General features: G+C 40.9%; 1 protein-coding gene across 1 annotated transcript in view; it reads left to right on the top strand.

The window, feature by feature from the left end:
* Nucleotides 1-17,044, top strand: part of FBXW8 (F-box and WD repeat domain containing 8) — a 211,775-nt gene that overhangs the window by 186,711 nt on the left and 8,020 nt on the right. The window contains exons 9-10 of the mRNA XM_073625799.1: nucleotides 4,101-4,274; nucleotides 11,565-11,681. Coding sequence (XP_073481900.1) covers nucleotides 4,101-4,274; nucleotides 11,565-11,681 — 291 coding nt within the window. The remainder of the gene's footprint in view (nucleotides 1-4,100; nucleotides 4,275-11,564; nucleotides 11,682-17,044) is intronic.

Genomic DNA, 17,044 nt, shown 5'->3' with positions numbered 1-17,044 from the left:
TATAGGATGATGTGCTGCATATCGTTTAACCCCTTTATTAGGGTTTATAAAAGAAACCCTAACACATAAACACAGTTTTGCAGCTTTGATATGTTCGTAAAACTGTAGATATCATTGCAACTGCTTAGTGTATCCAGGTGAATTACACCCTGTTTTTTTCATGAGAAATTGGGCTTTCATTTGATAGCAAATGGTAATGGATATCTCCTGGTTATTTTTATTTTCTTTATTATCAAAGAAAAACCGGCACAAAATAGTAGAGATTTTATTTTTTTTAACTTTAGCTGCTTGCTATTACCATAACCTACCACCAAGAGCAACCCAAAATAAAATCTTCTGCTCCTGACGATCGCAGTGATACCAATATGTGTATGTTATTTGTTGTTTGTACACGTGATAGGTACCACAAACAGTAGTGCACCGTTGCTTTTTTTAAATCCTACCTAAAAGACACTGAGCCGGACTTTTGACCCTAACCTTTGACCCCTGACAATAACCTTTCACCCTAATCCCTTTTTCTTTTCTTTGTTTACACTTTTCTCTAGCAAGGATACAATGTATCTTTCTCACCATTCAAAAGGAGAAAAATACACAGGTGTGGGCTGTAGAGTGGCTGATCACTGTGATAGCCAATCAGAGGCTATCACAGTGATCAGGTTATCCGGAACTGGGCCTCCTGGATCCTGAACGTTCGTACAGGACACGGGGCTTTCTGTGTGCAATGCACTCCCAGCACAAACACAAGTACATGTGTATGCAACCCCATGGAAGAGGACCCATTCTGTGAAGGCCACATTTATGTGTACAGTCTGCCATAAGGGGTTAAAGGAAACTGATAGTATGCAGGCATACCTGTCTTGAAAATGCTAGGTGCCTGGCTCTAATACTGATCTAGTGCTTCAATTACCTAGGACAAGTATGCACATTCAGTGTCCTAACTTTTAATCTGCAAGCTTGAGCCAGGGTATTTATTCAAATGTTATGGCAACCTAAGAGCCAGAAGACTAGTATTTTTGGAAAGAATTTAGCAATGACAGCCTTTGTATTTCACTAAGGTTTCATTTACTTAAGTACTTCAAATAGCAGTCATTATTTCATTATCATAAAATGTTAGAGTTGAGTATGTTTGAGCAGATTAGCTAGGTTATGTATGTTTTTCTTTCACTGCCTAAGAGAAATGAGTGTCAATGCTTGTCAAATATGTAGCCATATGTTTATAGAACTATTGTGGTGAGGATTGCAAGACTCCCCTTCCAGTAAAATTTGATTGTTATGAAGTTATGGCAGAATATTTCAAAGTTCACCCTGGGGTGTGTTTGCTGTTTGTGGGAAAGCATTTGCTAATCAGCTAAAAAGGACAATGGAAGCTGCGTGTTTTGGAAATGTTTAAATCTTACTCCTGAGGGACACTTTCTTATTTGATCTGCTATTTTATGTCCTTGGCACAATCTCTACACCCATAATGTCTATTGGTGACAATGTAGCTTGTGGACCTCAGGTTCAGCCTATGACAACATGCATTTTAAAGTAGGATTATCTGTCGTCTGTCATACATTTTATTCTGTGTATTTATCACAACTAAATAGACTTGCATATGTTAAGAGAATTCTGTTCTGACAGATATTTGCTAGTGAATAGGGACCTTTTTGTTTGATTTGCTGATGTATAATGAATTCTTGGCTGTCAGTACCTAAACCACAAGTGAGCAGGTGATGATTTACCTTTGTTCATCTCATTTCAAGTGTTTTCCATTTTAGTTAGGGCCTTTCTTGATAGACTTTTCTATATCAAATCTCAGCTCACTGCTGCTTGTTTGCAACAATCTCTTGTTTTTGGCTACACAAACTTTTATGGGTTTGCTATGAGTATAGGCTTGTCTATTAATAAACCGAACCTTCATCTGAATCAGTTACCAGACTATTCTGCTCTCCCAACAGCCTAAAAAATAGGAAACCCAAAGGTGCATTTTATTTGTTGACGCACAAAAACCCAGGTTATTTTTTTTATTTATTTATTTCAGGTTCTTGTATAACGCCCTCAATTTACGCAACGTTCACATCAGTCCCCACCCTCAAGGAGCTTACAATCTAAGGTCCCTAACTCACATTCATACATACTAGGGACAATTTAGACAGGATCCAATTAACCTACCAGCATGTCTTTGGAGCGTGGGAGGAAACCGGAGTACCCGGAGGAAACCCACACAGGCACAGGGAGAACATGCAAACTCCAGGCAGGTAGTGTCGTGGTTGGGATTCGAACCAGCGACCCTTCTTACTGGTTACATGGTCTTTCATTAAATCTGACTTCCTATAACCACTTACGACCAGTCACATACCTGATACGTCACCAGTCTTCAAATGGTTGTAACGGGATGATGCCTGCAGCCACAGTTATCACCCAGGTACCATTTTTTTAGAACCAGTGGTTGGCTTTCTTGTAATAGCAATCGGAGCAGTTAACTAGCTGTTCGATTGCTATTTCAAGCAGCAGGAGGGGACGTAGCCTTAGGCTCTCCTGTCCCACTGGGAGACCTGGGCGACCAGCTGGCATGCCCGCTGGCTGGCCGGACAGCCAAACAAAACCGGGATAAGTTTTGATTGGCTCTCTGCTATAGCAAAGCGATGACATGACATCACTTCCAGATCACTCGGATGTCAACGGCGCCTATTATAAAAAAGCAAAAGCATTCAAAAACACCAATCTTGGCATTTTGAATTCTTTTAAGGGCAGACGAGGTATGGGGAGACCCCCGATCTCTCCATATAGAGTGCCTGTCACATGCCTATTGCTGTCACAAAGATGTTAACATTCCTTGTGACAGCTATAAAAGTGATGAAAAAAAAAAATGAAAGTAACACTTTATAGCGGAAACAGAAACTCAATCTACATCCAACCCCAGGGGACTGAGAAAAATTACATACGCTGTCTGACCTGCCAAGCACAGGGAAAAAGCTTAAAATCCTCACCCAATGATATTGTTGCCATCCAGCATTCTCTTATTACTCCAAACTCTCGTTGTGTTGGTTAATGCCTGACCCACAGAGGCACTATGTCTCACATATGGTCGTAATGCCCATCAGTCAATAAACTAGGAGCACTATCCTCTCCACATGTGATTTTTTAATTTTAATCTGTTTCCCAGAATACAGTACAGGACACAGGACCCTCCCCTCAGTTCTTATGATCTCCCTATTGTTTGCTACAAAACTGAGGCTAGCTGGGAGCGGGAGGGGTTGTATATAGTTGGCACCCCTGCTGCCTTTCACTTGAATGTCCAGTCACTATGAGGTATCTACATATTATCCAGTAATGATTTAAAGTGGTTGTAAACCCTTACATATATCCAGTGAAGCGACTGGCTTTAGGTGATACACATGAGATGAAACAAATCCTCCTGCATAAGTTGTACCTGTTTTTCTGCAAACCCTCTATTCTTTACAGCTGTTTAAAGTTCAGAATTTATACAGCTTGTCTGCGCTTTCAGAAAGCAGGGAGCTGAAGTTGCACTCTGCCTAGCTCAGTGAGGAGAGCTGTTTGGAGGGAAGGGACAGAGCTCGGGCTGTCAGTCACATCCGGTGTGCTGGAGTTCTCTCCCCTGTAACCTTTTTTTCTCTTGGTGTCAGGAAAACTCATCAGTGACTAATGCTGATAGCAAAGGAAGGAGGCAACAGACAGAAATGACACTTAGTGCTCTGGATTGAAACAAGTACACACTATAGAGAGATATGCTTTGTTCATATTTCATGTCCTGAGGTTTACAACCACTTTAAAAAAGCATGTGTCCTGCTCTGTACTGCAGGAAACAGATTTTATTAATACTTTAAAAATCTATTTTTTCCAGGTTGACCGGTGATAAATGTATAATAACAAGTTATAGTATAAATATGCAGATTTTATTCTGCAATTTTTCCTGTTTATTTTGACACCAACATAATGTTTCTATGACACTGCAGAGCAAAGATATTCTCAAATGAAATTTAAGGTTATTTTATATATGCATTTTGTTATATTTTAAGAAAAATATTAATTTGTAGTAGAAAGATTTGTTGTCATTTCAAGGATCATACATTTATACAGTAAATCATTTTCTTTCATAGGGTACGTGTGTATGACATGCGATGCAGCAAATCTCTGTGTTCTTTTTATGCTCACCACTTGGGGGTCTCAGCTGTTCGTATGGATGACTGGAAAGTGGTCTCTGGAGGAGAAGAAGGTCTGACCTGTACATGGGACCAGAGGATGGGCACCAAACTTTGGGAGATGCACGCCAGGTACAGTTTTGTTATTTATTATATTTATATAATATATATTCATTATATATATATATATATATATATATATATATATATATATATATATATATATATATATATATATATATATATATATATATATAAAATGTGTGTGTGTATGTATGTATGTGTGTGTGTGTGTATATATATATATATATATATATATATATATATATATATATATGTGTGTGTGTATATACATACACACACACACACACATATTATATGTACGCACACTACTATGCAAAAGTTTAAGGTGTGAAAAATGCTGTAAATTAATGCTGTAAAGAATGCTTTCAGAAATAGAAATGCTGATAGTTTATTCTTATCAATTAGCAAAATGAAAACTAAATGAATGGAAGAGAAATCCAAAACAAATCAATGTGTGACCACCATTTTCGAACAGCAGGAATTCTTCTAATTACACTTGCACACAGTTTTTGAAGGAACTCGGCAGGTAGGTTGTTTAACCTACACTTTAGAGAACTAACCACAGACCTTCTGTGTATGTAGGCTACTGCAAATCCTTCTGTCTCTTCATGTAATCCCAGACAGACTCAATGTTGAGATCAGGGCTCTATGGGGGCCAAACCATCACTTCCAGGACACCTTGTTCTTCTGTACGCTGAAGATAACTCTTAATGACATTGGCTGTATGTTTGGTGTCGTCATCCTGCTGCAGAATACATTTGGGGCCAATAGCATGATGGATAAATATCCGCCCATATTTGTCAGCATTGAGGATACCATTGGTCCTGCTCAAATCTCCAACTTCATTTGCAGAAATGCAGGTCCAAACTTGCAAGGAAGCTCCACCATGCTTTACTGTTGCCTGCAGACACTCATTATTGTATCGCTCTCCAGCCCTTCGGCCTACAAACTGTCTTCTGCTACATCCAAATATTTCACATTTTGACTCCTAGGTCCAGAGCACCTGCTGCCATTTTTCTACACCCCAGTTTTCCTGTGTTTACATGCATAGTTGAATCGCTTAGCCTTGTTTCACATCAGCGGTATGGCTTTTTGGCTGCAATACTTCCATGAAGATCACTTCTGGCCAGTAGATGGGTGTTACCTGGGTCCCACTATTTTCCACCAGTTCTCTGCTGACCTCTTCCAATGTCAAAGGGAATTAAGCATGATGTGTCTTTCATCTGCTGCATTAAGTTTGCTTGGCCGACCACTGCGCCTTTGGTCCTCAACGTTGCCAGTTTCTTTGTGCTTTTTCAAAAGAGCTTGAACAGAACATCTTGAAACCCCAGTCTGCTTTGCCATCTTTGCCTGGGAGAGACCTTGCTGATGCAGTGGACTTACCTTGTGTCTTGTTGCTGTGCTTAGTCTTGCCATGGTGTATGATTTGTGACATGAAACGGTCTACCACAATCTCCCCTTAGTAGCATAGTTTGGCTGTTCCTCACTCGGGTTTAAGCCTCCTAAACAGCTGTTTCATTTCAGGTAATTACTTTTTCAACCTACATATGAAATTGATGATTATTAGCACCCGCTTGGTACAATTGATTAATCATACACCTGACTCTGATCCTACAAAATTCCTGACTTTGTGCAAGTGTACAAAGTGTGCAAGTGGCAGAATTGATGCTTGTTTAAAAACAAAGGGTAGTCACACCAAATATTGTTATGATTTAGATTTTTCAATTGTTCGCATGCTTTGCATTTTGTAAATTCCTAAACATAAACAATTTTAAATATACATTTTTTAAATCATTCTTACTTTACAGCATTTTTTCACACCTGCCTAAACTTTTGCACAGCACTGTATATATAAAGCTGGTAAAATAAGTATTGAACACGTCACCATTTTTCTAGATAAATAGAAAAGGGTACTATTGACATTAAATTTTCACCACGTCGGTAACAACCAATACAATCCATACACACAAAGAAGCCAAAACAAATATGTTAAAAAATTAAGTTATGTATAATAAAATGGAATGACACAAGGAAAAAGTATTGAACACATGAAAAAAGGGAGGTGAAAAAAAGCATGGAAAGCCAAGACACCAGCTGAAATCTATCAGTAATTAGAAAGCAATCCTGCAAATTAATATCGGCTGGTTCAGTCTCAACTGATGACCTATAAAAAAGTGTCTCATTACCAAGGTGTCACACAAGAAACATCTCGTGGTGGGTAAAAGCAAAGAGCTCTCTCAAGACCTTTGCAACCTTGTTTCAAAACATACCGATGGCATTGGTTACAGAAGGATTTCTAAACTTCTGAATGCTCCAGTGAGCACTGTTGGGGGCCATAATCCGGAAGTGGAAAGAACATCATTTCACCATAAACCGGCCATGACCAGGAGCTCTGCAAGATTTCTGGCAGAAGAGCGAAAAAGAATAAGAGTTGTTCAAGAGCCAAGATTCCACTTGTGGAGAGCTTCAGAAAGACCTGGAATTAGCAGGTACAATTGTTGCAGAAACAATAAAAGAAAACCATAAGACCCCTTTCACAATAAGGTGTTTTTCAGGCACGTTTGGGCTAAAAATAGCGCCTGAAAAACGGCTCCCCTGCAGTCTCAGTGTGAAAGCCAGAGTGCTGAGGTGATGCGCTGGCAGGATGTTAAAAAAAAAACTCCTGCAAGCAGCATCTTTGGAGCGGTGTATTCACTACAGCTAGCAGCCGTAAACCTCGGCAAAAACGACAGTAAATCACTGCTAAAAATAGTGGCGCTTTACCGCCGACACCCCAGTGTGAAAGCAGCCTAAGTAATGCACTCAACCGCCATGGCCTATATGCATGCTCACCACGCAAGACTCCATTGCTGAAGAAAAAGCATGTTGAAACATGTTTAACCAGTTCTGGACCGCCCCCAATACATTTACTGCGGCAGGGCGGCCTTTCTGCACAAAATCACATATCTGTGCCCCCGCCGGCCAGGCAATGATTGGATTTGATTCAGAACAGATTAATCATCAGTCTGCCATTCGTCAGAACTGATTAGCAGGTCCAGGCCATAAATCATTGGCCTGGACCTGCTGATCAGTTCTGACGAATGGCAGAACGCCCTAATCTTCTCTCTTGGAGTCCTTTTCGGATCCAGTCAGAAGAGAACATCTACTGTGAGTACAAGCACTACACTGACACCAGATCACATAGTTAGGCATATTTAAACCCTTATATTAAAAGTTAAAATTAGTGCAGTGCAATAAAACACGGTAAGTCCATAAACAAATATAAAGGATTCCCAATAGAAGACGAAGACACCTCGTGGGGAGAAAGCTTCCAATCCACTGAATGTTCTGAGTGTCAGACCCTCCACCAGCAAGTCAATATTCTTACCAGATATGGTGGACCTCTGAGCTAACAGAAGGTCAAATACGCTTGTATCCACAGTGGGATGGAGACGGTTGGCCAGTGCAGCAATGGAACCAGATCATCCAGGGCGAGTATGTAGATAAAATAAACACGATCTAAGTGCGCCCTGTCAAGTTAATTTATTTGAGTAATCCACAGTATAAATGCTCTTGTGACAGTAACATAAAATAACACTACTTGTAACGATCGTGTGACCAGTATAAAAAAACACACAGAGAAATGCCAGAGATGGCAGCGGTTGACGTCCACAAGATGGCTCCTCCTCCCCCCCCCCCCCCCGTTTCTTTATTTCACATTTAATCCCTTAATCGCCCCCCAACCCCCCTAGTTAACCCTTTAACTCCCGGTCACAGTGTCATTAGGTACAGTGTACAGATATTTTACTGATCACTGTATTTAGTGTCACTGGTGTGACGCTAGATAGTGTTAGCGGCAGTCCCAGATAGGGTCAGGGTACCTGCCATATATTCTCTAATAATGTTTTAACCCCCTGATCACCCGCCAGTTAACCCTTTCACTGCCCTGTCACAGTGTCATTAATACAGTGTACAGATCTTTTTTCTGATCACTGTATTAGTATCACGGGTGACGCCAGATAGCGTTAGCGTCAATCCCAGACAGCATCAGATTGCCTGCCACATATTCACTAATAAATTTTAACCCTTTGACTGCCAGTAACACTAACACACACACACACTATATATCTCCATTACTAGTATAGTCTGAACGTATCAATATCTTTGATCTGATCAGAACTAAACTAGCGTTCTCAAAAACGCAACATTAGCAGGATAACCTGTCACCACCTGCGTTTAGCCCCTCAGTAGATCACTGTCACTTCTGATACACAGTGCACAAAACCGCAGCATTAGAAAAGTCAGGCCTGATCTCTGCTAGTGCTAGCAGGTAAATTTTTGTTGTAGCGGTTCAAACAGTCCTTAACAAACAGATGCTTTTTTTTACCTGCGAGTTACACTAGGTACCTATAAATTTATTGGCCGAAATGTCCAAAGAAAGGTACACTAGTGAAGAGGCCTACAGGATGCTGAGCATGAAAGATGAGAGCGATGGGGAGTCCTCGCTGTCAGAATCACGCTCGGTATTCAAACCTGTAAAAAGCAGAGGCACCCTGACAGATAGCTCTGACGATGGAGTAGTGGTCCCTGCTAAGGTCAGGCATACCCGACCCCGTTCCCAGCACAAAACCCCTCCAAATCACCCCTTTTCGGAAAGTAGACACCCCTAAGGTCTTTGGCTAAGAGGCATGATGAGTTTTTTGCAGATTTCATTTGTTGCCACAGTTTTTTGGAAAATAAAGAAAAGGAAAATACATTTTTTGGAAAATAAAGAAAGAAAAGTAAAATGTATTTTTTATTTTCTTTTTTCAATTTTCAAAACTTTGTGGCAGAAAGGGAGATCTGCAAAATACTCAACATGCCTCTCAGTAAATAGCTTGGGGTGTCTGCCTTCCGAAAAGGGGTAATTTGGAGGGGGGGGGGGGTTGTGTGGGCATTTCATGGCCTCCGATACTGTGATAGGTAGTAAGGAAGTGAAATGAGAAATTTACACCCTTAGAAAGCCTGAATGCGGAGATTGGTTTTCGGGGTCTTGTGCACGGCTAGACTGCCGAAAAGCCTCTCGCATGTGGTATCCCCGTACTCAGGAGAAGCAGCAGAATGTATTTTGGGGTGTAATTCCACATATACCCATGGCATGTATGAGCAATATATCATTTAAGTGACAACTTTGTGTAAAAAAAAAAAAAAAAAAAAAAAACACAAAACATTTTTTGTTATTTTCCAGAAACTTGTGGCAAAACATAAAATATTTCATGGACTCAACATGCTTCTCAGCAAATAGCTTGGGGTGTCTACTTTCCAAAAAGGGGTAATTTGGGGGGTTTGTGCTATATTGGCATTTCAGGGCCTCCGAAACTGTGATGAGGAAGTGAAATTAGCAATTTACGCCCTTTGAAATCCTGAAGGCGGCGATTGGTTTTCGACACCTGTACGCTCCCAAAAAGTCTCACACATGAGGTACTACACTCCGGAGAAGCAGCCAAATGTATTTTGGGATTTAATTCCACATATACCCATGGCATGTGTGAGCATTATATCATTTCAGTGTGTAATAAAATATATATTTCATTTTTTTTTGTCATTTTTCATACACTTTAATATTTAATGGGCTCAACATGCCTCTCAGCAAATTCCTTGGGGTGTCTACTTTTCAAAAAGTGGTAAGTAGAATTTTTTTTTTTTTCAAAATTTGCGGTCTTTTTTCGTTTATCGTCGCCATTATTAGTAAAAAAAAAAAAAAATTATTAATAAAAATGCCATAAAACTATCCCCTATTTTGTAAACGCTATAACTTTTGCGCAAACCAATTAATACACGCTTATTGCGATTTTTTTTTTTTTTTTTTTTTACCAAAAATATGTAGAAGAATACGATCGGCCTAAACTGAGGAAAAAAAATGTTTTTTTTATATATTTTTGGGGGATATTTATCATAGCAAAATGTAAAAAATAATGCGTTTTTTTCAAAATTGTCGCTCTTTTGTTTATAGCGCAAAAAATAAAAATCGCAGAGGTGATCAAATACCACCAAAAGAAAGCTCTATGTGTGGGGAAAAAAAGATTTTTTTTGTTTGAGAGCCACGCTGCACGGCCGCGCAATTGTCAGTTAAAGCGACGCAGTGCCGAATCGCAAAAAGTGCTCTGGTCAGGAAGGGGGTAAAATCTTCTGGCGCTGAAGCGGTTAATTCTATCAGTGATAAAGAGCAACTGGACTCTGGAAATGCATCCCCCAAAAAGGCAGGCAATATGGCAAAGGCCTAATCGCCAGTATCCCCTTACCATGCCTTGTTCAGCATTGTGACTGTGTGTGTGTCTACCATCTTCGTAGAGACAGGGTATTGCTACCTCATGTCAGAGGTCAAGCAAGGAAAGGTGAGGAGCACAATAGTGACATCACCAAATCACCTAAAACTAGTAGTCGATAGGAGAAGCGCCTTAGCTTTCATACTGCAGATATACAGATATTAGGTTGAAGACACAAAAGTATCTAAGGACACCATACCAGGAAGTAATATTTTTCAGGAGGAATTTTAGACAAAAGTAAATTTTTCAGGGTGTTGCTTAGGCACACCTAACCTTTCTAAATATTCCCTACTACAGAGTTATTATAATTATTTATTTATATTTATATTATATGATTTATTTATTATTTATTCTGTGTTTTCTTTTGTTTGTTTTTTTTTGGGGGGGGGGGGGGTTGTCGTTTTTATGTATAATGCTAAAGCTGAGTTCAATGCATCAGAATAAAGATATCATTCAGTAGAGAAACTCCCATACAAAACAAACATTATTTTTTAAAAAATACACTTTAAAAGTACAATAAAATGTTTTCTAAAATCACGTCCCATGATCTGGAAGATTTGCAAATACAGAAAGTTAGTAAGCTGGCGTTTGTTTTTATGGGTGGCTGAAAAACCTTGGGGGTTCTTCCTCTAGTGCACTCTCAGGGTCATGGTGGCAAAGTAGCAGAAATGCTGCCATCTTCTTTCCACCTGTACAACCCACAAAAACTGTTGCCCGGACTGAGACCACGATTTATCAGGATTTCTGGCTGCAGAGCACTAATGTAGCAAGTAAGGCACGTTATTAAGCAGAAAGAAATGCTACAGATTAGATCATTAAATGTATTTGTTTCTATATTTTTTGTCTGTATTTTATAGATTTACCACTAGATGGTGCCATTTTACTGCATAAGGTAAATGCAGGCTATAGTCACACTTGGTAAACATCTCCCTTCATTTTTGCAAAAAGGATTCAAAGCTCAGCTTCTATTTAGAGATATGCAGTAAAATATAAATCTGTTGCATTTTGTAAATGGTAAAGCTTTTAACCATAGAGACATGTTATCTCTCTACAGGCATCCTGTCCGTTACATCTGGTTCAATTCTCAAACTCTGATCACTGCAAACATTCCTGATGAGAAGAACCCCCGAGGAGCCAGTATTATGGATGATGATCTTACTGCTCATAGAAGGTAAGGCTGCAACCGAAAATTGTGGTAGGAAGCATACCAGTTTGTAAACAAACATTAAAGCTGTTGTAAACAGCGGATGTTGTTAAAAAAAAACAAACCCTACAAGGCAATGGCATAATGTGCTAGTATGCATCACATACTAACATATTATGAAATATTCACCTTGGAACGAAGCCCTCCAGTGATGTACTGTCACCGATGAGAAGGCCGATATGTTCCCCCTGTCTTTCTTCCGGGTTCGTGCCATCCAGCTATGTGATTGGCCTAAGCCATGGTGACAACATTCCTCACATGCGTGCGGGAGCCCTCAGTTCCGGTGCAAAGCTCTTAAGTTCCAGCAAGGTATGCCGAACCTTCAGAGCGCATGTGCCAGTAATGTCACTAGCTGCATGCAAGGTGAATCTCTTAAACGGTGCACGTTTAGGATTTATTAATTTCTTTCATGTAGAAATTTCAGTAGAAAATGTTTTTTTTTTTAGCATTGGAGATCGTGTCCCTTCCTTTTTTCTATTGAATATTAAATATTGGGGGATCAATTAGGAGTCCACCATGACACCTCTCCAAGAAAATATGCAGGATACGAGAGGAGTAACCCACTCTATCAGTGGATATATATATGTGTGTATATATTTATTTTCAATTGTTCTAGGTACACTTGCACACAGTTTTTGAAGGAACTCGGCAGGTAGGTTGTTTCAAACATCTCAGAGAATTAACCTCAGATCTGCTGTGGATGTAGGCTGCCTCAAATCCTTCTGTCTCTTCATGTAATCCAAGATGTTGAGATCAGGGCTCTATGGGGGCCAGACCATCACTTCCATGACTCCTTGTTCTTCTTTATACTGAAGATGGTTCCTAATGACGTTGGCTGTATGTTTGGGGTTGTTGTCCTGCTGTAAAAAAAATTAGGGCCAGTCACACACACCTCTGATGGCATGGCATGATGGATAAATATCTGACTATATTTCTTAGCATTTAGGATACCATTAATCCTGACTATATCTCCAACTCCATTTGCAGAAATGCAGCCCCAAACTTACAAGGACACTCCACCATGCTTCACTGTTGCCTGCAGACACTCATTATTGTTCTTCTGTCCAGCCCCTCAGTGAACAAACTGCCTCCTGCTACAGTCAAATATTCCAAATTTTGACTCATCAGTACAGAGCACGTGCTGTCATTTTTCTGCACCCCAGTTCCTATGTTTTCGTACATGGTTAAAGGGGTTGTAAACCCTCATGTTTTTTTTTCCAACTTAATGCATCCTGTAATCTTACCCCCCCAGAGAGCGCTTCTTCTAGGGGGTTATCTGATGCAGAGAGGAGCCCTGGGACCCCAGAAGTCGATGTTCGGGGCCACTCTGTGCAAAACGAACTGCACAGTGGAGGCAAGTATGATATGTTTGTTATTTAAACAAAAAAAAATAAGTGAAGCTTTACAATCACTTTAAGTTGTTTAGCCTTGTTTCCATGTCCTATGCACGAAAACCTAGTGAAAGGCAGTTTGCTCATGAAGGGCCAGAGAGCGGTACCATAATGAGTGTCTGCAGGCAACAGTGAAGCATGGTGGAGGTTCCTTGCAAGGTTGGGGCTGCATTTCTGCAAATGGAGTTGGAGATTTGATCAGGATTTGATTTGATTTGAATTTCCCTTCTGATAATCTATTTTCCATTTTGGTAATTGATAAAAATAAACTATTATGGTCACGGTCGGCTCCAAATCCAAGCTTAAGAGCAAGAATATCCGGGAGTTGCTGGTGCAGGCCTCCTCCAAGATGGCTCAGCGGGCCTCTTCTCATACAGGCATGCCTCACTCTCATAAGCAGAGGCAGCCGCAGCATTCAGATGAGGGTGAGTCTGACACAGAACTCCTGGCCTCCCTTCTGTCCTCCCAACCTAACTTGTCGCAGCCAGATATTCTGCAACAATTTGAGCGCATGTTACACCGTGCACTCAAACATACTTCTGACCAGATTACTGAACGCCTCCAAAGAAATCAGAGAGCTGGGCCAGTGAACCTCTGACCTCGAGCAAAGAGTTGATGAGCTGGAAACCCACGTTAGCAACCACGTGGTCGAGCTTGAAGCGCTCCATGAGGAAAATCTAACTCTGCAGGCACAACTATAAGATTGTGAAAACGGGCCAGGCGCTCCAATATTAGGATCAGGGGGAACCCTGAAACGGTGGCTGACTGCCAGTCTACCATCACAGCCCTATTCCAGGAACTTTCCCCATCCATTCTGATTGAACGCCTTGAGATGGACCGCATACACAGAGCCCTCACTCCGCGGAAGCCAGACGGCCCACCGCGTGAGATTGCCAAATTCCATTATCGCACTAAGGCGTAGCTTCTCCAAGCAGCGCGCCAAAATTCTCCGAGGCCTTCTCCAAGATTTGTGTCTGACTTCCATCAACCCCAGCTTCACAACGTCACTGTTGACGCTCGGCCTCCTACTTGCCGCAGAAAGCAACCACCTCGTCATCCACTTCCTCGAAACGTTGCAGATTTGCTTCCCCGTCCCACGCTCATTTGGACTCTATGGACTGAGGATGAAGAGGATCCTGTTTCCAGTCTTCCCCTTTGCCCCACTGGGCGAACTGATCCTCCGTGGGTCGGTTCGGTTCTTTGTTGACCCTTCTGCTGTTAGGTCTCATTATAGCCCACTCAGAGACACTGGAGGCCTTCATGTTCATGTTTTCGTGGGACAATAATTTCCCTATTCTGTTCCTGACTCCCAGCACGAGACTCTTAATGGGACGTAACTATACTGTCTCAATCGTGTTCTCTGTTATAACCTACTTTACTCAGTTAATAATTATTGTACTAAGTTTTTGGCTTACAATTCTCTGGAGCAACCACCTATTACCCTCCCACACCCCCGCCCATCTTAATACCGGTTTCTGCTTAGTTATGCTGTAAGCTTAGTTATGCTGTTTGAAATGTGATGCTCTTGATGTTATTCATTAGGCACCTGGGGGAACCCCTCAGATACTTAATCTTGACCACCTACAATTTACCCCCCCTTGTCTCCTGTTTGGGTTCAACTCCCCCTGTCCCCTACCCTTTTGCCCTAGCCACCCACTAGCTGATGCCTACCCCAAGCTTATTTCCCCATTCAACCTCGCTGGGAAGACCTGGCTCTATATACAAGCAAAAGAAACGTGAAAATAACTGCGCATCAAAAAGGTAATTATAAGTAAATTATAAAAAAAACAAGCTGCGAAATCCTATATGTGACACAAACACATAACGTGAACAATAATAAACTGGTGACTCGCGCTTTTGACAAAACACAGTGAATATAAATGTAAAGATGGTCAGACATCACCTTAAACAAAATTCCAATATGCATATAATCATATATCCAAAAAAGAAGGGCATGTGCAAAAAATATACTAGCAACAAAGGCTGCAATATGTTGTGCAACATTATTTTAGAAGGTTGTGAGTAATAGTCCATATAAGAACACCCGAGTATGATGTAAAAATCCAGTGAAGGTCCAGTTATATGGAAACATAAGTGCTTGGGTCCACCACCATAAATAGAGTGCCTGGCCGCTTACCAGAGGGTCTGAATAGGCTGTTAAATCCTGCTGCTCCAGACCACCATAAAGCCAAGATGGGAGCTGGAATGGGACATCAGGGACTGTGGTACAGATGGATGGATGGATCCACAGGAAAAAAACTTTGCCTTGAGGCTGATACACAGACCAGCCCTCCCCTTCTCTTTTTATGGTTATACCACTCCGCTGAGGGCCTTGAGGCTGATACACAGACCAGCCCTCCCCTTCTCTTTTTATGGTTATACCACTCTGCTGAGGGCAAAATTTTTTACCTGTGGATCCATCCATCTGTACCACAGTCCCTGATGGCCCATTCCAGCTCCCATCTTGGCTTTATGGTGGTCCGGAGCAGCAGGATTTAACAGCCTACTCAGACCCTTTGTAACGAGGGGTCATGGGTTTCTGGTAAGCGGCCAGGCACTCTATTTATGGTGGTGGACCCAAGCACTTATGTTTCCATATAACTGGACCTTCACTGGATTTTTACATCATACTCGGGTGTTCTTATATGGACTATTACTCACAACCTTCTAAAATATTGTTGCACAACATATTGCAGCCTTTGTTGCTAGTATATTTTTTGCACATGCCCTTCTTTTTTGGATATATGATTATATGCATATTTGAATTTTGTTTAAGGTGATGTCTGACCATCTATATATATATATATATATATATATATATATATATATATATATATATATATATATATATATATATATATATATATATATATATATATATATATATATATATATATAAAAGCAAACTTCACTTTTGTTAGCGGCTGACCAGCCTCCTGCTGGCTGTCACTGTTGCCCCCCACTTGTCCACGAAATCCCCTCTGTCGGGCCCTCCGCAGACAACATGGTCCCCTCTGCACATGTACCTTTTTTTTTTTTTTGAAAAGTTTTATTTATTAATTTTGCACTTACAAATACAAGAACACAAACAACAAAAGCCCAACGGGCCACACACAATATTACAACATACTCTTCTTCAGCATTTGGCTTATTGTACAACTCCGAGATCCATACCTAGGAAAATCAGAACGAGATTGCAAGGCCCCACCAAAATGTACTCCCTTTATGCATTATATCAGCACCATTGACATATGTATTGAAGAAAGAGCCCACCGTCACTCCAATGATAAGAATAAGCAAATTGCCACATCCCTAAACCCGTTTCCACACGTGATTAGAACAATATATATTTAGCTCATAAATAGCCACTTAATCAGACAGCCGTGGATGCACTATTTATCCAACTACCCCACACCTCATCAAACGTTTGCAGTGTACCTCTACTAATGTAAGTAGCCTTATATAGTGGGGTGGCCTTGTTGGCAATAGCCTTCCATGCTGAAATAGTTGGAGGGGCAGACTTTTTCCATAAAAGCACTATTAGTTTCTTAGCAAAGAACAGTAGAATTGTCAACAAAGAATGTGTCACGCTTTTTGGAGCTAGGGCATCAACCAGTCACTAAGGACACTGCGCAGATACCTGTGACATGCCAAGATGGAAATCAAGATGATTATCCTGTCTCTCTTCTTTTTCTCCTCTCTTGTTGGATTCACTCTTCTTTGACCTTGCACCCTCTGGTCCCTTCTCTATATCCTCGGTCCCCTCCCCATTCCCCTCGCCGGGGGGTAAAGCTTCTATCTGGTTGCCATCCCTCAAGTTGGTGCCTTGTCCACTTCCCACTATGGCCTCCCTGAATGTGCAGGGCGTAAACTCTCCCCACAAGTGCCATAAGGCAGACGTAGTTTGCCTCCAGGAGACTCATTTCACGAACCTGCTTA

The sequence above is a fragment of the Aquarana catesbeiana genome, linkage group LG01 (assembly GCF_042186555.1).
Source record: "Aquarana catesbeiana isolate 2022-GZ linkage group LG01, ASM4218655v1, whole genome shotgun sequence".
NCBI lineage: Eukaryota > Metazoa > Chordata > Amphibia > Anura > Ranidae > Aquarana > Aquarana catesbeiana.
This window is presented reverse-complemented; position numbering and strand designations above follow the sequence as displayed.